The 25,652-nt window shown below is 44.2% G+C and overlaps 2 protein-coding genes across 11 annotated transcripts in view; one reads left to right on the plus strand and one right to left on the minus strand.

Moving 5' to 3' along the window:
- Positions 1-25,652, plus strand: part of LOC308184747 (uncharacterized protein) — a 370,719-nt gene that overhangs the window by 226,498 nt on the left and 118,569 nt on the right. The gene's annotated exons all lie outside the window — the stretch shown is intronic.
- Positions 1-25,652, minus strand: part of LOC308184713 (SET-binding protein-like) — a 317,153-nt gene that overhangs the window by 9,290 nt on the left and 282,211 nt on the right. For all 10 annotated transcript variants that reach the window (XM_080572069.1, XM_080572070.1, XM_080572063.1 and 7 more), the window contains one exon: positions 1,552-1,719. In XM_080572069.1, the coding sequence (XP_080428195.1) occupies positions 1,552-1,719 (168 nt within the window). The remainder of the gene's footprint in view (positions 1-1,551; positions 1,720-25,652) is intronic.

The following is a 25,652-nucleotide window of genomic DNA, read 5'->3' on the forward strand; positions in this document are numbered from 1 at the left end:
CAAGCTGGGAAGTCACAGAGGACTGATATAGCTGGAAATAGCTTCTGAGGCAATAAGAGAAATCTCTACCAAAAATATATGTTTCCGAAGGTAGCTTAAAGGAGGCTGAACAACCCACTCCACCACAGTGGTGTTGAACAAGGATATATCAGACGTCTTGGAAGTTCTCCATTTCTCCTCTGACTTTATTCTGGATGGCTTTGGTATGTCTGCAGCACTAAAGATCAATCTTACAGCCTGTCGTTTTGCATCCCTTCAGAGTTGCCTGAGGCCACTTGCAAGAACACGGCACAGAGAAGACTGTTTGCTCAACAGCTGGGCTCAATTTGTTGACTTCATTTGAATGGAGGAATTTTCAAAGAGCTTTCCATTAATTACAGGAAACCCATAGCACTGTCCTATTTTCCCATTAACACAGTTTCTTTCAGTTTTCACTAAATTATTTCAACATCTGGCCTACAGATGAACCGATAATTTAATTAGACTTCTGAAAATGGAAAGAATGAACTATGCAGTTAAGCATACACTTTCATCTTGAAACTGATCATAAAATATTTGAGTGCTTTCATTCTCCATTGCATTAAAAATCTATCCTTAGTTTATATATAGGAAAGTATTAAAGGCTAAACAGAGACTCTTGATTTTTTTTTTACATAAAAAATTATCTTTATAGAGGCCACTTTACAGCATGGTTCCCTTGTTTTCACTATTTATTCAGGAAACTAGAGGAAAATCAAAAAGAGCGCACTGAAACAGCACCTTCAATTGCATAATTAGATATGTTATCATTCCATAACTCAATGATACAAATACCTTTTTGTGAATGTGGAATCAGAGGTTTGACAAGACTAAGAAACTCCTAATAGCTGCATGTAGGGTAATGTACTGTGGGCATTCACTGGAAATTAAGACACAATGCAAGATTAACTTCTCTATCCATGCCCCCCCAAAAGGCATGATGATGACTGAATGACTTGGCTCAATTTTTGACTGTATAAAGCTATCACCTTCCAATCTGATTCCAAATAGAAGCACAAAATATAAGGTGACTGAAAAAAATGCTACTACTGCTTATTTATTCCCATATATTTTAAATTACTGTTCATTGCCCCAGACAATTTCACATTTGCAAGACAGAATATTATGCTAAAATCACTGAAGTATGCAGAAAGAAATATTAGCTTCTCCTTAGCTATTCGCTGTGTATTCAGCATATTCATACTACAGGGATGGGAACATTCAAATAAATGAACAACAGGGCTAAGAAAGCAACCCAAGAGCCTTGCTTCAGAGTCCCCTGTTAGACCATACGGGCTGGTGCTACTTGTATCCTCATTATTGCACAAGTGGTGGTATGTGAATAAAAGAGATTTGATATGCCAAGATATGATGATGATAAGAAAGTGTTAGAAAAAATTGCAGCCTGATTATCACATCAGATATGCATATTTGCAACTACTACTCAAATCAAGAAGTACAAGCACATAGTGTTCAGTGCAGGGAGGAAGAAGGTGAAGAAGAAATAGAGAGAATGGAGAGAAACAACTTTACCTGCTTCAGATGCTGCTGCTGCTGAAGGTAGGAGAGATAATACTGGAGTCGGCGTTGCAATACTGTCAACAGCTGCTGGTTTCCTTCTGGTCATCATGTTACAGGCAGAACTTTCCATTTTACTGTGAAGTGAAGTCTGGTCTGCTTTTAAGGGGGGTCCTACAATTCCTGGGGAAGGAAACAAAATTTGGATGAACATTGACGAATGAATTGAATCAGACTGGGGAATATCTGGAGATGAGTACTCAGCTGCTGTCTTTGCTACAGCAATATATTTTCATATTTCCCTGTACATATGGTCTTGATACTAGCAAGGATCAAGACTTTTATTAATTTCTAATACTTTCGCTTCAGAAGGTGCTATCAGTGATCTCTATAAACAGTGGGAAACCAGAATAATAATTCCACATCGTTACTCTTTCTTCTGCAAGCAAATACACATACGTATACATGTTTAAAGACAGACACGCTTCATATCTCTATTCAGTGAGATTGTCTATTTGTCATTCTCTATGTAGTATATTCTCCACACAGATTTATGTACTTCTCTTCTGTAATGACTTGACTCAATGTGTGTTTCGTCCGAGTAAGGAGCAGGCATCAGGAACAGCTTCAGCATATAATTCCCTGTCTAAAGCACATTACACTTCTACATATTTTTAGGAATCCCCTTACTAATAAAAATCTACCTTACAACTCATCAAAGAGGTGGGAGTTAAAAAAAGAGTACTTTCTCATACATTTTTCTACCAACAGATTCTGATGGCATCAGAGTTACTCATATAGCAATTATAAAATGGAATAAATGAATGGTACAAATATACCAAAGAGGTCAAAAGCTCCAAGAAAATAAAAGCTATGCAAGCAAGGCTGGTAGATTCCTCCCTTAGCAATGTTTCTCAAACTCTCTTACAATTTGAACCCTTTTTTTGTTTGTTTGTTTGTAAATGCATAAAATTTAAACTGCCAGTTCTGAAATCTTACATATTAGATATCTTCCTGACTAATACATCTGAATGTATATTGTTGTGGTTTAACCCGGCCAGCAGCTAAGCACCACATACCCGTTCGCTCACCCTCCCCCTCTTTCTCTGGGATGGGGGAGAGAAACAGGAAAATGGAGCCTGTGGGTTGAGATAGAGACAGTTTACTAAGACAGGGAAAAAAAAATAATGATAATAGTACTACTACTAATAATGTGTATGAAACAAGTGATGCACAATGTAATTGCTCACCACCCGCTGACCGATGCCCAGCCTATTCCCGAGCAGCCGGCCCCCCCACCCCGGCCAGCCACCCCTATATATTGTTTAGCATGACGTCAGATGGGATGGAATACCCCTTTGGCCAGTTTGGGTCAGCTGTTCTGGGTCTGTCCCCTCCCAGCTCCCGCTGCACCCCCAGCCTGCCCGCTGGCAGGACAGAGCGAGAAGCTGAAAAGTCCTTGGCTTGGTGCAAGCACTGCTCTGCAACAATCAAAACATCAGCATGTTATCAGCGCTCTTCTCATCCTAACCCAAAACATAGCACCCTACCAGCTACTAGGAGGAAAATTAACAGGACATACATCCACCCCTTATTCCATACCATTTATGTCATGCTCAGGTTACACCCTTTCCAATACATTCTAATTAATCACCATTTTCATCTATGGTATATACAATGTCCACTGAGTTTGCATAGTCCGTGACTGACTTCGGGCTCCATCTGTCACTGCAGTCTTTCAGGGCAGAAGAGACGGTTTGTGATGTTGGATCGTCAAATGTTGAAGCCCGTTCTCGTTCCATCACATCTCTGTGCTTGTCCATTTCTATCAAAATTCATTCGTTATTATCTGCATGGCTGTTACTGTGATACCATTAATAGGACATTGACATATAGCAATCATGGTAGTGATGACATACAGTATTATATAATAATTAACATACTACAATTCAACTCATGGGCTATTCTCACCCAGTATTAAATCCCCTTGAGGAACACACCGGACCTCCCCATCCTTTTACATTACCCACCAAGTGCATCCAGGTCCCTGAGCAAAAGCAATCCCACGAATGGGTTTGCCTTTTCCTGAGGCAGGAGTAGCCCAGACTGTTTTACCCAGCATGTTTCTTACGTGCACTACAGGAACTTTATCCCCTTCTACAGTGCGTAACAGGTTTGATTGGGCAGGTCCAGCTCGGTTGGCAGATCCCCTAGTATTGACTAACCAGGTGGCCTTTGCCAAATGTGCATCCCAATTTTTGAATGTCCCAGCACCCATTGCTTTCAGTGTAGTCTTCAACAGTCCATTGTATCGCTCAACTTTCCCAGAGGCTGGTGCATGGTGGGGGATGTGATACACCCACTCAATACCATGTTCTTTGGCCCAAGTGTCTATAAGGTTGTTTCGGAAATGAGTCCCATTGTCTGACTCAATTCTCTCTGGGGTGCCATGTCGCCATAGGACTTGCTTTTCAAGGCCCAGGATAGTGTTCCGGGCGGTGGCATGGGGCACAGGATATGTTTCCAGCCATCCGGTGGTTGCTTCCACCATTGTAAGTGCGTGGTGCTTGCTGTTGCGGGTTTGAGGGAGTGTGATGTAATCAATCTGCCACGCCTCTCCATATTTATATTTCAGCCATCGTCCTCCATACCATAGAGGCTTTGACCGTTTGGCTTCCTTGATTGCAGCACATGTTTCACAGTCATGAATAACCTGTGCTATAGTGTTCATGGTCAGGTCCACCCCTCGATCACGAGCCCATCTGTAGGTTGCATCTCTACCTTGATGGCCTGAGGTGTCATGGGCCCATCGGGCTATAAATAATTCACCTTTATGTTGCCAGTCCGGGTCCACCTGAGCCACTTCAGTCTTAGCAGCCTGATCCACCTGCTGGTTGTTTTGATGCTCTTCAGTAGCCCGATTCTTGGGCACATGAGCATCTACGTGGTGTACCTTTACATCCAGTTTCTCTACCCGGGCAGCAATTATCTTGCCACAATGCAGCAGCCCAGATGGGCTTGCCCCTGCGCTGCCAGTTGTTCTGCTTCCATTGCTGTAACCACCCCCACAGGGCATTTGCTACCATCCATGAATCAGTATAGAGATAGAGAACTGGCCACTTTTCTCGTTCAGCAATATCTAAAGCCAGCTGGATGGCTTTCACTTCTGCTAACTGACTCGATTCACCTTCTCCCTCAGCAGCTTCTGCAACTCGTCGTGTAGGACTCCATACAGCAGCTTTCCATCTCCGATGCTTCCCCAAAATACGACAGGACCCGTCAGTGAACACGGCATATTTCTTCTCATTTTCCGGTAGCTTGTTGTACAGTGGGGCTTCTTCAGCACGGGCCACCTCCTCCTCTGATGATATCCCAAAGTATTTGCCTTCTGACCAGTCCACAATCACTTCCAGGATTCCTGGGCGACTGGGGTTTCCTATTCGAGCCCGCTGAGTAATCAGTGCAACCCACTTGTTCCATGTAGCATCAGTTGCATGATGTGTAGAGGGGACCCTTCCTTTGAACATCCAGCCTAGTACCGGCAGTCGGGGTGCCAGGAGGAGCTGCGCTTCAGTACCGACCTCTTCCGAAGCAGATCGAACTCCTTCATATGCTGCCAATATCTCCTTTTCAGTTGGAGTCTAGCGGGCCTCAGATCCTCTGTATCCCTGACTCCAAAACCCCAGGGGTCGACCTCGAGTTTCCCCAGGTTCTTTCTGCCAGAGGCTCCAGGTGGGACCATTCTCCCCGGCTGCGGTGTAGAGCACATTCTTTACATCTGGTCCTGTTCGGACTGGCCCGAGGGCTACTGCATGAACTATTTCCTGCTTAATTTGTTCAAAGGCTTGTCGTTGCTCAGGGCCCCATTCAAAAGCATTCTTCTTACGGGTTACTTGGTAGAGCGGGTTTACAATCAGACTGTAATTTGGAATGTGCATTCTCCAAAACCCCACGACACCTAGGAAAGTTTGTGTTTCTTTTTTGCTAGTTGGTGGAGACATAGCTGTTATTTTGTTGATCACATCCATTGGGATTTGACGACGTCCATCTTGCCATTTTATTCCTAAAAACTGGATCTCTCGTGCAGGTCCTTTAACTTTATTTTGTTTTATGGCAAAACCGGCCTTCAGAAGGATTTGGACTATTTTCTTCCCTTTCTCGAAAACTTCCTCTGCTGTGTCACCCCACACAATGATGTCATCGATGTACTGCAGGTGTTCAGGAGCTTCCCCCTGCTCCAGCGCAGACTGGATCAGTCCATGGCAAATGGTAGGGCTGTGTTTCCACCCCTGGGGCAGCCGATTCCAAGTATATTGGACTCCCCTCCAAGTGAAAGCAAACTGTGGCCTGCACTGTGCTGCTAGAGGGATGGAGAAAAATGCATTAGCGATATCAATTGTGGCGTACCACTTGGCTGCCTTTGATTCCAGTTCATACTGGAGTTCTAGCATGTCCGGCACTGCAGCACTCAGTGGTGGCGTGACTTCGTTCAGGCCATGATAGTCCACTGTTAGTCTCCACTCACCATTAGACTTTCGCACTGGCCATATGGGACTATTAAAAGGTGAATGAGTCTTGCTGATCACTCCTTGGCTCTCCAGTTGACGAATTAGCTTATGGATGGGACTCAGGGAGTCTCGGTTGGTGCGATATTGCCGCCGGTGCACAGTTGTGGTAGCGATCGGCACTTGCTGTTCTTCAACCCTCAGCAACCCCACAACAGAAGGGTCCTCTGAGAGACCAGGCAAGGTAGACAACTGTTTAATGTCCTCTGTCTCCAAGGCAGCTATGCCAAAAGCCCAGCGGAACCCTTTCGGGTCCTTGAAATATCCTCTTCTAAGATAGTCTATGCCAAGGAAGCATGGAGCATGCGGGCCAGTCACAATACGGTGCTTTTGCCACTCATTCCCAGTTAGACTCACTTCAGCCTCCAATACTGTTAACTGCTGGGATCCCCCCGTCACACCATAAATACAGATGGGCTCTGGCCCTTTATAGCTTGATGGCATTACAGTACACTGTGCACCGGTGTCTACTAAAGCCTTATACTTCTGTGTGTCTGACGTGCCAGGCCATCGAATCCACACAGTCCAATAAACTCGATTGTCCCTTTCCTCCCCCTGGCTGGAGGCAGGGCCCCTCTAGTCCTGGTCAGAATCTTCGTTTCTGTGCTTAAAGGACTGCCTGCTGGAAGTTGGAGCAGCAAGCTTCTCAGAGAACCCCTTTTTCCCAATTGTTTTCTTTTGCAACTCACGTACCCGTGCCTCTAGGGTCGCAGTAGATTTTCCATCCCATTTTCTCATGTCCTCTCCATGGTCACGTAGGTAAAACCACAGGGCAGCGCGGGGTGTGTGCCCACCATATCGTCTTCCTTGCACGGATGGACGCTTACCCCTGATATCTGAGACACTGGTTTGTACAGGTGGGGAGGAAAATAATCTCTCTTCCAGTTGGTGGACCTCTTCAGAAAGTTTCTCCACAGCCGAGATGCAGGCCTGTAGGAAAGAGGAGAAACTTTCTTCGTACTGCCAGAGTTGTTTAGTCAATTCATCCACTGTGGGTTCCTCATGCTCTTTCCAGGCCATTACTGCCAATGAGCTGGCATATGATGATGGTGCACTCCGTACAAACTCCCTCCACATGGGTCGTGTACACTTGACTTCATCTGGATCTGTGGATATTTGTTCATTATCTAGGTCCCTCAAGGCTCCATTTTAGGGCCAGTCCCCTTCAGTGTCTTTCTAAATGATTTGGATGTAGGACTAGAAGGTGTTTTGAGCAAATTTGCCGACGACACTAAACTTGGAGGAGTTGTGAACTCGGATGAGGGTGGAAAGGCCTTGCAGAGAGATCTGGACAGATTGGACAGCTGGGCGATCACCAACCACATGAAGTTTAACAAAGGCAAGTGTCGGGTCCTGCACCTGGGATGGGGCAACCCTGCCTATACGTACAGACTGGGCGATGAGATGCTGGGGAGCAGCCCCGCAGAGAGGGATCTGGGGGTTGTGGTTGACAGCAAGTTGAATATGAGCCAGCAGTGTGTCCTGGCAGCCAGGAGGGCCAATCGTATCCTGGGGTGCATCAAGCACGGCATTGCTAGTCGGTCGAGGGAGGTGATTGTCCAGCTCTACTCTGCGCTGGTGCGGCCTCACCTCGAGTACTGTGTGCCGTTCTGGGCACCACAGTACAAAAAGGACATTAAGCTGTTGGAGAGTGTCCAGAGGAGGGTGACGAAGATGGTGAAGGGCCTAGAGGGGAAGACATATGAGGAGCGGCTGAGGTCACTGGGCCTGTTCAGCCTGGAGAAGAGGAGGCTGAGGGGGGACCTCATCGCGGTCTACAACTTCCTTGCGAAGGGGAGTGGAGAGGGAGGTGACCTATTCACTGTAAACACCAGTGATAGGACCCGCAGGAATGGTGTTAAGCTGAGGCAGGGGAAGTTTAGGCTGGGCATCAGGAGGTTCTTCACCAAGAGGGTGGTCGCACACTGGAACGGGTTCCCCAGGGAAGTAGTCACTGCACCAAGCCTGTCTGAATTTAAGAAGAGATTGGACTGTGCACTTAGTCACATGGTCAAAACTTTGGGCAGACCTGTGCAGTGCCAAGAGTTGGACTCAATGATCCCTTATGGGTCCCTTCCAACTCGGGATATTCTATGATTCTATGAGGTCCCTATAAATCACCTCCCGCACAGCTAATTCCCTCAGGTACTGGATTCCCTTCTCCATGGTGGTCCACTTGCCTGGTAGACATACAAGTTTTCCTTGAAGGGATACCTTTCCTTCACAGCTGACAGGAGATGCCTCCAAGAGGCTGTAAGGTGGTGCTCCATCTCCAATTGCTTTGTCAATGCCTGCATCTCTAGCAAGGGATCCCAGCCGCCTGGCTTCCCTGCCCTCTAATTCCACACAATTGGCTCCGATGTCCCAGCACCGGAGCAGCCAGGTGACAAGCTGCTCACCTATGCAGCGACCAAAATCTTTTCGCACATCTCGTAGCTCATGCTGGTATAGGTTTCGGGTAGTTACTGTTGCTTTTTTGACATCTTTATCTTCATCCTCCTGTTCCTTTGATGGCCCGGCCTCGTCTTCTCCATACCTAGTCTTAGCAGGAGTTTTTCTGCGTTCTAAGCGATCTGACTCTCTAAACCATTTTTTCACCTTGTCTACAGGGGCAACTTGCACTGCTACAGCTCGTTTCTCTGACCCAGCCACAGGGTCTGCCACAGGGGTTGGAATGTCCACTGGGCCCGTCACAGGAGCTGGAATGACTGCTGGGCCCATCACAGGAGCTGGAATGACTGCTGGGCCTGTCACAGGAGCTGAAACAACCGGTGGGCCCAGCACAGGTGTTGGAACAACTGCTGGGCCTGTCACAGGAGTTGGAGTGGCCGCAGAGGCTGGAGTGGCCGCAGGGTCCATTGTAGGGGTCGGAGTGGCTGCAGGGGTTGGAGTGGCCGCAGGGTCTGTCACTAGGTTTATAGTGGCATCGACTGCAGCTCGATAGGCATAGGCCAGACCCCAGCACGCTACAGTGATTTGTGTCACTTTGGAACTGCCAGAGTCATGGCACCCTTTTTTCAAGCATTCTACCAGTTTTTTAGGATTATGTAGTTGTTCAGGGGAGAATTTCCAAAGCACTGGAGGTGCCCACTGCGCTAGATGCCTGCCCATATCCTCCCACACTCCCTGCCACTCGCAACTATCCCGCCTCAGGACAGATCTCCGGATAAGATTCCTAAGTAGTTGTTTAACCTTAAACAAAACCTGAAGCGCATTCAGGAGACATAACAATAACACCATGCTGGTCTGAGTATCCCAAGGATATTCAGCTATTTTGGAGAACCACCGTAACTAGCTCAGAGGAAAAGAGGGTGGTGAAGGAGAAAGGGAGAGTGAACAGGTAGGAAAAAATAGCTTCCCCTGTCCCCTCCACAGATTGGCTCCCTGACGGCAATAGGTGTAATTGCTAATAGTTTCCGAGATATGGTTTCCAAAGTACAGAGTCGATGACAGTGCTGAGTACAAATACCAGGTTAGAGTCGTGACCAGATATTTCATCATTTCATAAGCCATTGTTACACCGCACAGTACCATAACAATCTTAAACCAGGGCCCGGAAAGGATAAACAGTGCAACAGGGAGCACATACAGAAAGTAACGTGCTATAAAACTCAATTTGGAAAACAGGTACAGCAGACTGATATCAAAGCAATCAACATCGTGACTAGCAACTATTAAGCAGGTCCAATACTTATACCAATTTTAGTTTAACACACTCTGGTCAAATCTGTCGATATCTCAACCCTTCGAGCCCCACATTGGGCGGCAAAAGGACTGTTGTGGTTTAACCCGGCTGGCAGCTAAACACCACACAGCCGTTCGCTCACTCTCCCCCTCCCTCTCTGGGATGGGGGAGAGAAACAGGAAAGTGAAGCCTGTGAGTTGAGATAAAGACAGTTTATTAAGACAGGAAAATAATAATAATAATAATAATAATAATAATAATAGTACTATTACTAATAATGTGTATGAAACAAGTGATGCACAATACAATTGCTCACCACCCGTTGACCGATGTCCAGCCTATCCCCAAGCAGCCAGCCCCCCCACCCTGGCCAGCCACCCCTATATATTGTTTAGCATGATGTCAGATAGTATGGAATACCCCTTTGGCCAGTTTGGGTCAGCTGTCCTGGGTCTGTCCCCTCCCAGCTCCTGCTGCACCCCCAGCCTGCTCGCTGGCAGGACAGAGCGAGAAGCCGAAAAGTCCTTGGCTTGGTGCAAGCACTGCTCTGCAACAATTAAAACATCATCATGTTATCAGCACTCTTCCCATCCTAACCCAAAACATAGCACCCTACCAGCTACTAGGAGGAAAATTAACTCTATCCTTACTGAAACCAGGACAATATCCATCCATTTATATATAATATTTGTGTGAGTTTGTGTATGCGCATACATACCACATTTACATCTGTAAGTATATGAAAAAAAAAAGAAGAAAAAGAAAAAAAATAAATGTATCAAGTGGGAAGTCAGCTAAAATGTCTTAGTCAGTTTTTTACAGTGAGAGTTTTTGCTGATTATAGAAAACTCCTAGCAGTTGCTGTTTTATAAAAATGCAGTAATTCTGCTCTCATGAGACTGGAGCAAAGGTCTGGTAGGATGAGGAGCTGGTGTTGTGTTTCTGCTAACTTATGAAATCTTCTTCCAGTCTCTGCAATGCTGGGTGTCAACATTTTCTGGACAGACACTCATTTTTCAAAGAGAGTCTTTAAATCACTTCTTTTTCTAAATCTCAGCCTGTACACGGACCAAAGGGAAAAAAACATTAGATTTTGGCGACTAAATGACATGACAATTCATAAAGTCAGAGAAGTGCTGAGGCCAGAAGGGACCTCTGGAGATCATCTAATCCAATCCCCTTCTTAAGCAGGCTCAGTTACAGCAGTTTGTCCAGGACCATGTCCAGTCAGATTTTGAATATCTCCAAGAATGGAGACTCCACTGCCTCTTTGGGCAAAGATCGACATCAGGTTGGTCAGGCATGAGTTCTGCTCCATAAATCTAAGTTGTCTTATATCCTTCATATGCTTGGAAATGGTTTCCAGGATTATTTGTTCCATCAGCTTCCCAGGGATCAAGATGAGGCTGACCAGCCTGTAGCTCACTGGATGTTTTTTCTTGTACTTATTGGAGTGACACTTTATTTCTTCCAGTCCTCAGGATCCTCTCCTGATTACCACCATCTTTCAAAAACAATTGAGAGTTCCCTCACAATAACACTGGCCAGATCTGTGAGCACCTTTGGGTGTATCCTGTCAGGTCCCATGGAATTATGTATGTTTATTTAACTGTTCCCTAACTTGATCCTCCTCCACCAGGAATAGGATTTCTTTCCTCACAAATCTCAGGGGCCAGGGATTCCTTAAGGCTGCTCTTACCAAGGTGACCAAGAAGACCAAGGTGAAGATGACATTGAGTACCTTGGTCTTTTCCATGTCCTTTGCCACAAGTGTCCCCATTTCATTCAGCTCTGTTCCCACATTTTCCCTAGTCTTCTTTTTTTCTGCTGATGTACCTGCAGAAACATTTTGTGTTGTCCTTCTGCACTCACTAGATTAAACTCCACATAGGCTTTGGCTTTCATGAACCCATCCCTTCATGCTCAGACATTTTCTCTATAGTCCTCCAGATCACCTGTCCCTGTTTTCCCCTCTTTTTTTTTTGCTTCCTTTTCAAGTCTGACATTAGTCAGTAGCTCCTTGCTCATTCATGCAAGTCTCCTGATGCCTTTGCTTGATTTGATGCTCATTGTGGTGGATCATTCTTGAGTTTGGAGGAGGTGATTCTTGAAAATCAACCAGCTCTCCTGGATCTCAGTTTTCTCCAGGGCCATATCCCATGATCTGATAAGATTTCTCCAAGAAGATTGTGGTCCTCCCTTTTGCCTTGTTCCTTCTGTCACACTGAGGTGAACATATGATTTCTCTCTATCTAAGAAAAGCCTTATCTCCTTTCTGATCTGGTGTTCTATAGCAAACACCCACTGCAACATTGTCCACATTTGTCTGCTCATGAATCCTGACCCATAAGCTCTGAACTGGTTCATCACACATCCTTAGGCATTGCTCCATGCCTTGCTGCTGCTTTCTTATATCACCCTGCAACCTTTTATTGACAGCTTGGTCCACCACTTCCTCACTTGATTGTGGGTCACCATTTCTTTTCCCTGACATTTGTAGTTTAAAGCACTCTGCACCAGCTTGACCGGGCTGTTGAAAAATATGCTTTTACTCCATTTACTCAGGCGGACCTCTTCTCTTCTTTGTGGTTCTCTAACCTCAAAGAGGGTCCCATGGTCATGAAAAAACAAATCCCTGTTTCCAACACCAGCTACACAACGAGTTTCTGACATGCAGAATTTGTCCAGTCTTCTTCAAGCACTTTCATCTCACTTGCAGGATTGAGGAGAAAACAACCTGCATCCCCATGGCCTTGATCACAGCCTCCAGAGACACTTACCCATGCCTGACATGCTCCTAGACTCCACAACAGTACTTCTGGTACCCATGTGGAAGAGCAGCAGTATTATCAGTCCAAGGGCTGGACAAGCCTTGGATATCTCTTCACAATGTCCCTGATCCAAGCTCCAGGCAAAGAGAAAACCTCCCTGGACAGCAGGTCAGGTCAGAAGACTAGTGCCTTCATCCTCTGCAGCAGGTGGCAACCACTGCTCTCCTTGGTTGCACCTGGATAGCATCTGGTAGAGCTCCTCACAGAGTTCCCAGAAGTCACCTAATGACCTTGGAAGAAGGTCTCAGAAGATCAAGAAGATCTCGAAGCAGAGCCCAGAAAATGCTGTTCAATCTTCTGTGTCTGTTTGGCTGCCTCTGCTGGCTGCACCCAGCCTCGCCAGGCACCAACTAACATTTCCTTGCATTTGCAGTCAGTGCTGCTATGAGTGTCCCTACCTTTGGCCTTACATGTGAAATGAGAAATATCAGGAAACCTACAGGTGGTCCCAGAAACTGTGGAAGAGATCTCCATCAGACTCAGACACAGAAACAGTGCACTGGTGAGGGGAGGCTGAGAGATGAGGGGCTACAGAGTGGGCAAGTCTGGGAGAGGAGTCCAGATGAAAAACCTGCGGACTTAATGCAGCAGAATGGGTCTTAAAGCAGAAGCAGTCAGGACAGAGAAAGAATCACAGTCAGAGGTCATGGCTTGGTAAAGATATACTGAGGAGTTTTTGCGTACTAAGTCACACATTCTTCCAGAGCCCCGAATCGAGTATTAAGCATCTCAAATTGTATCCATTCAACTTCAATCTCTCTCTGCTCAGCTTCTCTATTGCAAATGAGAACAATAATATACCCGTCATCTCAAGAGCAGTGCTGCAAAAATAAGATTATCGACATTCATGAAACATTCATCTATTCATAGCAAGACTTAGAAATGTGGAATAAATGAGACATGAGGTCACACACTGAATAATGAGAGGAAAATCCAACTACCAAACAGCTGTTCATTAGGTGAGTGCCATACACTGAATAAAGTAATGTCCCATAGAAAAACCGAGGTATTTGACCAGGTAATTATGCCTGTGGGATCCCAAGATTATGGAACTGTGCATATGCAAAACTAAGGTTCCACCACTCCTTAGTGCTTGAGTTTGAGGCTTAACATCATTTTTTCATGAATACAGTTTGTGGGCAAAAGATGTGCATATGTAGATGTATGTATCCATACACGTACACATATGCATGTGCATATGGTACATAATAATGCTAACAACCTCATAAATTCAACATCTAGTTCTAATTAAACTGAAGGGCCTATATAAAGAGCCATATGAAAACATGCAGCTGTAACCTGTTGACCTCTATTGATAAAAAAAAGTCTCTGTGAAGCTGTGCTTCAACATATCAAGGGACAGTCATTCATTTTTCAAAGGTAATCCCTCACAAACTACTTAGCCTCTCAAATCTCTACCTGCACACAGTGTTTGCATTAGGGACCTTTATGGATTCCCACTCCTTGGATGGAGAGGCCGACTTCCTGTTGCCGTGGTTACTTGGATCTTGGTTCAAGGTTAAACTACTCCCAAATCAAAATCAGTGGCAGGCACAGCTTCTAACAGCCAGGTTATTGACTACCCTAGGATGCTTAAAGGTCGAAGACCAAAGTGCTGCTTACTGCCTTTGGGGTGAGTCAATATTTTCAATATTTTTATTCTGTTTCTTCTGAAGAAGACGTTTCTGCTCAATTACCACCTATCTGGGTTTAGCAAGGTCATACAAATCATTGAGGAAAATCCCCCCTCTGCAGAAAAGATATAAATGTAATGAATTACTTCAAAGTCTACGTGGCCTAATTGCAGCTCACTGCTGGTGAATCATGGGTTCAGCCATCTGTCTTTTGTTTTATGCACTTGGTTTCTTCAGCCTGTATCACTCACCTCACTGAAATTCACCTCCAAATTCAGGAATGGGAATAATTTATGGATTTGGAACAGCCAATAAGGAAGAATCATCGTGTTTCTTTCCCAGATACCAAAATGCAAACTGAGAATTGGAGGCACCGTTGGAAAGCCATGTGGTTTCTCACAAGGCTATGATTCATGCTGCAGAATGGGAGGTCTATACCTCAAGCAGACCAACCCACTGACGTGGCATCATCACCTTTCATTGGACAATTTCTTCCCATTTGGGATGCCCTGTTTAGGAGGCCTGACTATGAGATCCCCCCCAATTCAATCTATAATTGAATCAAGCAAAAATAAATCTTCCGTAACACCGTCATATATGTCTGTGGGGGGCTCAGTTTAAAATTCACCCCCCTACCTAACACAATAATGGCATGATTATAAATAAATAATGACGATGATCATAAATAAAAGGGTGGACCAGGAGTAGCATTATTCTAGTTCAAGGCAGTCTGGCAGAAAGGCTGTGTATGAGGCAAAACAATACTGATGTAAAACAGGCCCTGTTCTTAAAGATTTATGGGTCCCCTGATACTCTGGATAAAAAAAATGGCATTCTTCATTCAATGGCTAAGCAACTTATGAGCTCTGGCTGATAATTAATACATTAATTTTAAAGGCCTAGTCGTTGTTATTAAGTTGCAAGTTGTTGTTACATTGCAAGTAATGTAGTCTAGCTCTATTGTGCTAGGCTCTGTACAAATGGATTAATTAACCATCCTTGCTTTACTGTTAGATCACGCTCACTCTGCTTATTGCATTCATCTGTTTTCTCTCATTTTCTACTTATATAGAAAGGTTCTTGGCCAATGTCCATCTTTTCTTCTTTTATTTGTGTGCAGAACCTAGTACAATGTGCAGCCAGGCTGGAACTATAAGTGCCAGTTCAAAAGAAATAATAAATATTAATTTGCCATTGGAAAACAGAGAAAATGAGCTGATAAAATTGATCTCTGTGTAGCTTCTGCTAGGGAAGATTTTTCTTTAGAGAGTTCCTTGCATTGAACTTTACACTCCCCACAGATTTCTGGAAATCCAGGGCTGTATTTAAATTGCTTATGCATCTGACTACTGTTATCTGAAAACTCTTAAATTTTTTCTCTCGGTCTCTTTGCACAATGTAGATACACAGTGCAGTTGTACAGGAATGCACATCTAAACAGTAAGTTAGTCATGTTATTTGCATTTTGATAACTGCTCAATTTTGAATAAAGAACCAGAAGAGGCCTCGTATCTGGGTGAATCTTTTCTTAAGGCTGATTTTAAATAAATCAGTCAAAAGTTTGGCATTGCATCATATTCCAGAAGGGAGAACTGAATTACTATGTGATAAATGTAGCTAAGGAAAGTAATTATTCTTCTTAAAGTAATGTTATTACCTTTCTAACTTATGGAATTCATTTTCCTGGCTTCTATTTGACATGTATTATCGTTTAAAAATAACTGTACTTTCAATGTACAGTACTGCTTTATGGCTTCAGGTCCTTTTATCTTCCTTCTTTTTCCACCACCACATTAGAAACTTCAAATTCCACCTCTTCTATGAAGGATTTTCTATTCTACAAGATGTGTTCCCCTGAACAAAACCAAGTTCCTGTAGAATTAAAAAAAAATTTACTCTCATTGCCAACAGGCAAAAATTTAAGACACGGAGACTGCCTTATTTCATTCCAGCTATTTTCTTATTTCTTTATTATTATTTATTTATTATTATTATTATTTTTTTTTTAAATCAGGATATCTTTAGAGAAAGAGAGAGGAAGACCAAGAAAGCCATCATTAGATAGATCTTCTGATCTTTATCTGCAGTAGGACAGTCAGAAGAGCTAATGCTATGATGATAGCTTTGAAATCTCTTAGGAATTGGATAAAGAGAAGCGATAGTGATGAACTCCCAGATAATAAACAGAGTGCTTATTTCTGCAGAATGATCAATTTCCAGATGTCCTGAGGCTTGTCTGATACAGCTGATTTGCTCATTCTCCTTCACTTCACTAATAAAGCTCAAGTTCAACATCAGATTAGAGAAGAGCCAGATTTCTTAAAGGGGCAGGGGGATGGCTGGCATCATGGCACGCAAATGGCACACTAATCTCTGCCTCCTCCCATAACCACCAAGCTGTCTTAAACAGCTGCCTTCCTCTGCTGAAATCATACACTTTATCTGCTTTGGGTTAGTACAGTAATACAGACAATTAATTTATCTTGTTAGTGGAAATTTAATGCAATGATCTAAAAGAACTCTTACATATTGTGATAAACTTTAGTGCCTCCAGGGCGCTTCTCTTCCATAGGACTCATTTCACATCCCATCCATTATGTAAATGAGATGTGGAAATAGTTTAGTTCCCCTAATGTATCTGTACACTGATGAATTGCACAAAGTCAGCCCTACTGAAACTAATGAGGTTAAATGCATCTTGCCATTCCTTTCTACTTGGGTGAATCTCTGCACCTGAGTTCAAGAGGCACGGTGCAAGCCTTCCTCTTCACTTCTTTAGGAAGATAATCGTGTTTCCTGCCAGGGTGCATAGTGGCAACTGCTGTCTACCTGAGGCCTCGCAAAGCGTCCCTTAAGCAAGCAGAGCAGCTGCTATTGCTATATGCAGCTGTGGGGTTGTCTGTAGAGGCTTCAACTCATCTTCCAGGTTTGGGAGGTGGGTCCCAGGACTGAGGGAAGCTGCAATGGCATTCAACGTTTGAAAAAGATGTAGCTGTTGTCATTAGTCATGCAAGAACTAAACCCAAGGAGGAAAGGCTAAGAAAGGCTAAGAAAGCCTTATTTTGCTCATCGTCAGGATGAGTCACAAATCCCCTTTGCCCTTCCAGCTAAGAGGATGGCCTGTTTCAAACCTACATTAGGCTTCCTAGGAGACAGAGTCTTGAGCATTGCCCATTGCCTTTTCTGTTTGTTTTTTTTTCCTCCCTTCCTCTCATACTTGTACAAAGAATACCTACAAATCCTCCATCTCATTCTCTTCCATCCTCATCTGCAGGTTGCCAGCAGGAAAACAGAGTCAACAGACTGCAGAATAAAGGATGTGCAGCCTTGGTCATGGAAGATGAAGCGATGTGCGCTTGCAAGTTCAGTCCTTCAAGGACTGAACAATGAAAATAGTTTAAATGAAGTTGGTGGAAGTAGTTCTGATGCCAAGAGAGTGCAGGACAGTGGTCCAAGGGGGCTGTGAGTGTGCTCATGCTTGGTCTCCTCCAGGCCCTCTGCATGCCCTTCCCAGCAGCTCAGTCCTTCAAGCAGGGTAGGACTGGGGGCTGAAAACTCTCAGGTTTAAATTCCTCCTGCTCAAAAGGAGAGGCTCAAATATGGCTGGTGCATCCCTGGGCCAGCAGTGTAAGCTCTATACTGGCACCTGGTTGTATTTGAAATACCCTGAGGTATTTGAAACATCCAAGGGTGGCTGGCAGATATGATAAAGGGCTTCAGGCAAGACCTCTGCCCTTCTGCAAGAGCAGCTGGAGGCCAGGCAGGATATCCTAGGCATCTCAAATGACAGTTGACAACTACATATGGGCAAATGAATTGAGCCCTGAGCCTTCATCTTTGCTTGTCCCAAAGGCTCTTGTGGGTAGGGAAATATCTCATCATTGCAAATATCCCCTTGTCACCAATGAAGGGGCAGCACAAACATGCCCTGTCAACTCCTTCCTGAATGGGAAGTAAAATGGCTGCAATGCAAGGCATAAAGGTATGTGTGCTATAAATTAAAAAACATGGCAATTTCCCATGTTTCGTTAGGATGGATTTGTTACCCGGTGAGAAAATTAGATATTTTTTTTTTCTGTCCCATGACAAGGGTCTTTTACTTGACATGGCAAAGAAGAGATTACAATTTTTTTTCTTTCTCTTAGTAAGCAGAGCATTAAAAAATAATCCAACAACCCTGCAGTTCAAAACTGCAGGTGGGAGAAAACCATGGGAACTTACAGGACACAGCTCTGTTATTTCTTGCACATACAGAAGGAATCAATGAAATAAATATAGCCTATCCAGTAGATACAAGTACAAGTCACCCCAAGTGCTTAATTCGCTTCATCTGTCTGAAGCTAGCACATAGCAAAGAGGGCAAAATGTCTCAGACTGATTAGACAACTAAGCTTAACATTTCCTTTCCCTTCTTGTTTATCCATTCTTCATTGTTTATTTAGTGATGCGAAAAGGCTCTGGAAGTCAAACTGTCGAGACAGCTTATACACATGTATCACTTAAATCCAGCTCAGCCTCTCAAAAAAGCCTCTAAAGGCAGCCTAAGTTATGGTTAGGTCTTAAGCCGGGCTCCTCCACAGGAATTTCACTCCTCCCCACAAACATAAGAGCCATTTCACCTAGAGATGTGAATCCTCAGAAATGGGGGGAAAAAAGGCAAAATGTCAATGATGCATCAGTAAAATATCACCATTAATGTAGATTAACTGTTTCAATAAAGAAAAAAAATGTTTAGCAACTGCTGGGCATTTCCAGGGATTGCTGTGCTATTTCTGTATGGCTCTGCGGCTGTTTCTCATTCCAGAGGTTAAAAAAAAAAAAAAGTCTTCCATTTTTTTAAATTATCTGGAACCACTTGGCATGTGACTTCTGAAGTGTTTAGCACAGTCTTACAAAAACGTCATGAAAATTTATCAGCCTAGGCCCCAAATCTACTTGCCTGCCTTGTATCATTAGTCATCATGCTAATGAAAATACTAATGACATTTCAATTGTGTTTCAAGAGAAATGAGCTGCTTCAACTGAACAGGAATTAGAAAAAAAAAAAAATTTGCATGAAGAGTATATCACTTTCCCTTTTTATTATTATGAATTAGATGAAGGACTTGGCTTCACCCAAGTCTGGGGTCCCACTGTAGCAGTCACAGTACACATAAAAAGTGAGAAACAGACCACATTGCTAAACAGAGAAAGGTCTCCAAGCTTTCCTCTCCTGGTCTCCAACCCAATTCCCTAGGGCAGCCACCACCTGAGGGTTATTGCTAGGGTGAGTGCAAGCAGAGCATTTCTCTGGGGCATGGGGGCTGGAGAAACAAGGAGGTTCAGCTCCCCAGGTGGGACCACATAGCCTTGTATTGCCAGGAAGGAGACAGAAAGAGACCCCCAGCAGATGAAGGTGTCAGTAGGTGGTGCTGATGCCCAAGGGCTGCAAGCCCTGATTTCACTGCAGCAATGCACCTGGACTGCGTGCAGTATCTGTGCCGTTGCACTATAATTCATCGCTGGAACACATGCTGCCCTATCTCAACACGAGAGCTGTTCTTCCTTCCTGCCATCCCACTTTGTGAGTGTTAAATCAGTGCACAGAAATACCTCCCGGACAAAACTCTTCAGAAAACTTCGGCGAGGAAAGCCTGTAACTTTTGTCTCCCGTATGGAACTGGAAAAAAATATGACTTGTGGCTCGTTCTGTTCAAATGGTCCTTTCTCTTTTAAGCAAACAAACAAATGAACAGCAAATGGCCTATTCCCACCTGGCATTAGTGCAATGGTACGTTTGAGACTTTAAAAATGTAAAAGTCAAACCATTCAAAATGATGGGTCCTGTAGCAAATGTAACATCATCCCAAGGGTACCTATGTAGTGTATGGTATTGCTGCACATGGTATTAACTTTTATGCCTGTTTCTATATGTGCAGTGTGGCTCATTGATAGTTGCTCTGGGAACCACTATGTTTACATAAATTTTAATTTCCTGTATTTTGTTTGTTCTCTTTATCATCTTTCTAAAACAAAATTTTCCTTGTGAATTTTAGTGCTCAACCAATTATCCACAGATGGAGGCGAAGGAGAAATGACATCCTCTGATTTTTCCATGTGGCCCTGGCAATATGCCTCCACGTTGGTTTGGACCCATTAGACGCCATGGAGCTCCAGCAGCGGCACTGTTTCTACTAGAGCGGACTTCTTCTGATAGGTCGTGGTGATTTTGGTCTGTTGTCACCTGGGACCTGGCCAAAACCTTCCTGTTAAGTTCACATGGACCGTATTTACTGTATCATAACTCATTTTCCGGGTTTTGTTTTCCTCTTAAGTGCATGCAGCTTGTGAACTGAATGAATCTGGTGCCAGGCTTCATAGAACCCCACCTGAGTTATATGCCTCCAGATTCTGGTGCGAAAGCCCCTTGCTACCTGCTCTGATAACTAAATCAAGGTGTTTACAATTGCTTGAAATGTATCTTTTGTTCAAGCTCGCAAAACTAGTGCTTCAATCGGACGAGATCTTACCGTACCTTGTTACGAAACATTACTATAAAAGATTGAAACCTTAGAGATGCCAGCTGCACAGAAAAAACCCACAATAGTCCAGCTACGGATTAATGCAGTGATCTTCATGAACAGTTAATTAAAATTCAGTGTTGACAGGACCAAGGCTTGCTACTATTTTTTAGGGAAACAAAGAATAACAGATAAAGCTAAATTATAATAGGTTGGTGCAGCAAATCCAAGAAAAATATGGCAGATCTCAGCATCTGTGATAGGAATCCTACCTCTTCTTGACTAATAAAGTCTTTTGCTAATTTTAACCAGAGCCAAATCTGAAAAACCTGCAGTCGCATGTGACTCAGAGAGCCCCAAGAGAACGGAAGGTGGGGGGGAGATATGTGTGTGTGTATGTCTGTGTGTATAATCTAACAGTGCCCAGAGCTTTTGCGATCCTGGACCATTTAAATCGCACAGACCAGATTCATTAAAAACCCTGGCTACATTCCAGCAGTTAAAATTGAAGCAGCATATTTATTGCATTTTGCTCAAATAAATCTGGAAACGTGTGAATCTCACCCTTAGAGAGATGGGGAGAAGAAGTAAACAATCTCGGGCTCGGGCTTGGGAGCAGGGTATGAGGAAGAACAAAGATGCAGGAGGGTCATTGTCTCAGGGAGCTGCAGGATGCTGGTTGAGTTGGAGGTTTTGGGGAGGCTCCGCTGCCATTTTCTAGCCTGGCCTCAGATCTTCTGTTTAGTTTTCTCTATTTTATTTACACCCATGCCCAGACACACATGCGTATATTTTAAAGAGCTTCTTAGCTTATGCAACTCCACTCTGCTCTTCTCTGCGGTTTTCCAGATGCTGTTCCTGATGCTGGCACCTCACCCCAATTGCAGCTGCATTCATCTGGGATTCAATTACAGCCTGTCTTGCAAAGGCAGATTGTTTTTTTTAAAAGATAACATATTTTGGGAAGGGATTTTTTTTTCCTCCCCAAAAGCCATTTTTATTAAGAAAGGAGAAGCGTGACTTGCAGCTTGATCTTGCCAGGTGCTGAATGCCTCCAGACAGGTCCCCAACATCCTCAGTATCGTTTTACTTCATCTCATTTTAGCATACAGCGCCCTGCAGGGGTAGATTCTGCCAGATTAAAGTGCTGGCAGAGCAGGATCCAAGCCTGCTGCTCCCCGGTGAAAGCTTTCTATCACAAACAGCACATCGATAACAGTTTTTTTCATGACTGATTTTGCAAACCGTAATCAGCTTAAAACCGGCAAACCTAATTACTGATATATTTTTTGGCCATCCCTCCCCCACCCCCTGAAAATATTGGGAAGGGAGGGTAGAGAGGCATTATTATCATTATTTCTCCAAGGTATTCTCTGCACCGTGGCCCTTTCTCTTCCTGAGGAAGCCCTCCCTAGGTGATGCTGTGCAGGGAGGAGCCCTGCAGCTTGGCTGGGTGGGATGCAGGAGACATGGAGGTGAAGGGGGAGTCACTGCTGATCCCTGACTGCTCAGTGTGGCTGCACTACGAGCAAGGCAGCAGGGGAGGGACTTGTTTGCAGACTTCAATGGACTCAGAGAAAAAGGCTTTGGGATTATGAGCCGAGCCTGGGAGCACAAGGGCTGTAGGAAACCTGTATGACAGGTTTTAAGCCTCCAGTCCTTGTTTTCCCTTAACCACATTTTCCTATTCAATTATTGGTTGCACTAATGAACCCCAATTAGCAATGTTATTGCTTCCATCCAGCTTTGGATGGGGCTCAAATAGGCTGAACACAGGATGCAGACACTGTTGCTTCTTGAGAAATCAAACAGAACGAAGCCAGACATCACCTATTTCTGATATTAGGCAACAAAATTAGCAGCCTGACTTTTGGGGATGCCAGTTGCCATGGTGTCTGGTGAAATCTTCAGGAGCAAATGACAGGAGGGACTTTGGCATCCCAGGGAATAAAAAGTGGAGTTTTGTTGACTAATAGCGTGCAGCCCCTTTGGTGAGTGTTGCTCTACACGCTCCCACCCAGCTTCCCCTATCTGTAATAGGAGCAGAACACTTCTTATCTCAGCTATGGGGCTGGCAAAAGCAGTAAGTAATATGCAGGTGAAAAAAAATTGCTCATTGTAAAGAAACAGTGTTTATTAAATGAAAGCATGCTGAGGCCGTTTGCTCTTTTTGGATCAGACAGGGAGACAATAATAGCCTTATTTATTACTCATGTACAGCTCTAGTTTTCCTCAGTCCTTCTATACATGATTTATCTGCATGCCATCAAATCCGACTGCCCTTTACAGAGACCTACTGAAGCCTGTTAGTTGAAGTGGAAGCAACGCAAAGGAAGAAAACAGATCTGGGAAATACAAGTCTGCATGACTTTGATAGAGGAATGTCTTCGAATTAATAAAAACTGAACAGGTAAGGCAGGCAGAGCAGCAAGGAGAGTGATGCAGGTGTGGTGCAGCAGCAGCCAGCCTCGATACGCATCCTCTGTGCCACTGAAGGGCAGAGTGCTGCTCTTTCACAGGTGTCTCCCTGCCTATTTGACATATTTAGCTGCAGTGGGGAAGCAGTCATGGAGAAACCACGCTGCTCTAAGGGTGGAAGAGGCCCAAGGTGGCTTGCAGCTGGGAGCAGCTCTGCACAGCTTCTCCAAGCTCAGCCGGGGAGACCTTTCTGCCCCAGGAGTGGGCAGCGAGGTGACAGAAAAGCAGGTTGGTTTTGCTTTGCAAAACTTCAGCTCGAGATGTGGGTTTGGGAAACAGCATCCAGCAGCAATTCAGAACGAGCTCCTGTTTCATCTGATTCTGAGAGTTTAGTAAGAGGTTCACATGTGTCTCACAGTGCCTTTGCTCGAGCAGTACAAAACATTTTTATATATAATAATAAATTTGGCTACTCAGAACCCCTGGGAGTGAGAAACATGATCCCTACTTCCTAGTGAATGAAACTAAGCAATCCCATTGATTTTGTATCATGATTTCACTTGAGTTTTAGTGGGGAGGCATGCACTGTATCTAAAGGCAGGTTTTCTGTATTATAACAGTAGAATTTCTATGGACATTTGAGATAAAAACAGAAGGTTTAATTCCCACAATATTTTCCTTTTGTAATTAGTGAATCTGAAGATGCAAAGTGTAATTGAAAGTCTGTTCAGCTGGTCACAGGAGAGCATCCCCACCATAGCAATGGGATGCTGACATGAGATTATAGCACAGACACTGGAGAATAAATGTTGGAATCAGAACATCCACCTGGTCTTTTTTTTTTTGTAAAAATAATATTAACCAAAAAAAAGAAAAGAAAAGAAAAAACCCAACCCTAAACCAAAAAAACAGAACACAGGAAACAAGTCCCTGCTTGTGTTGATGGGGAGGAATTTAGGGTAGGTAAGGAAACCTTGTCTAAATATTGGCCCATCTGACTTCTGGAATGTGTTTAATAAAGACATTTTTCATGATGGCACAGTCCAATATCCACTAAAGCCATGACTGGATTTCTATTGACTGCAGTGTACTTTGGATTGGGCCTTAAATTAATAAAATAAAATAAACATCTACATTGTCAGCTTGATGCATGTACATTTAGTTGAAAGGTTTCCATGAAATGGAGAGTTGTGAAGCTAACTCCCCAGGCATGACATCAAAGATGTGGCAGAAGAAGCATATTTATTAAAGCTAAGCAGGACTTCAGAGAGTGCAGTTTAAAAATAAATGCAAGGGTCTCGAAACACAGTGCCACTTCTCTGCTAATTCGCTCCTCCGTCATCACATATATTTTCCTTTAAGGAAAAACAAAATCTCACAGACCACTTGTATGGCATGTTAGTTGCTGTCTGCAAATAGAAACAGGCGTGTTGCAGGCCTCCGAAAAATGCCATTTGTAACTGTAAGGCCAACTGACCCTCAACTGCAGTGGCACTTTGTGGCCCCCACATGAAAACAATCCTCTATTGATTCCCCAGCCTCCAGCTTGAAGCACACTTTGTTTTTGAGAGGCTTCCAGTTGCAGGCAAGACACTGTCATTGCTAATTCTCCCTGCCCCCAGGCTGCTTGGTATTTCTGCTGCTCGCTTGAAGTGTTATCAAAATAATGACCATAATAACCACCACTGCCATGTTTCCCAGGGCAAATTTCAGTGAATCAAAGGCCATCGAGGAAAGCTGCTTAAGCTCTCTGTATTCTCTGTAAGCCCATTACTGTATGCGTGCCACAAACAAATCCCCTTTACAAACTATGGGAAGACAGGGGGGAACCTAAAGATCGCGACTTGAAAAGAATTAAGGAAACACCCTCAAACCATATCTCAGATCTTCATTAGGTCAGCAACAATTTGCATTTCCCTTGCTCAGTTCAAAGACCTTTGCAGTGGCTACAGATGCTCAGGTGGCTCTGGTATGACACTGAAGTGCCGTGGCCCAGGAGGGTGGTGTGTACCTGGAGGATTGTATCCAGTTCTGGGCTCCCCAGTACAAGAGGGACATGGAACTACTGGAGCGAGTCCAGAGGAGGGCTACGAAGATGATCAGAGGACTGGAGCACCTGTTGTACAAGGACAGGCTGAGAGAACAAGGCCTGTTTAGCCTGGAAAAGAGAAGACTGAGGGAAGACCTCATTAATGTGTATAAATATCTGAGGGGAGAGTGTCGAGAGGATGGAGCCGCTCTATTTTCAGTTGTGTCCAGTGACAGGACAAGAGGCAATGGGCACAAACTGAAGCACAGGAGGTTCCGGCTCAGTATGAGGGGGCACTTTTGTACTGTGAGGTGACAGAGCACTGGGACAGGCTGCCCAGAGAAGTTGTGGAGTCTCCTTCTCTGGAGATATTCAAAACCTGCCTGGATGTGTAACGTGCTCTGTGTGACCCTGCTGGGCAGGGGGTTGGACTGGACGATCTTCAGAGGTCCTT

This window comes from Anser brachyrhynchus, assembly GCF_964034855.1.
Source record: "Anser brachyrhynchus genome assembly, chromosome: W".
Classification (NCBI taxonomy): Eukaryota; Metazoa; Chordata; class Aves; order Anseriformes; family Anatidae; genus Anser; species Anser brachyrhynchus.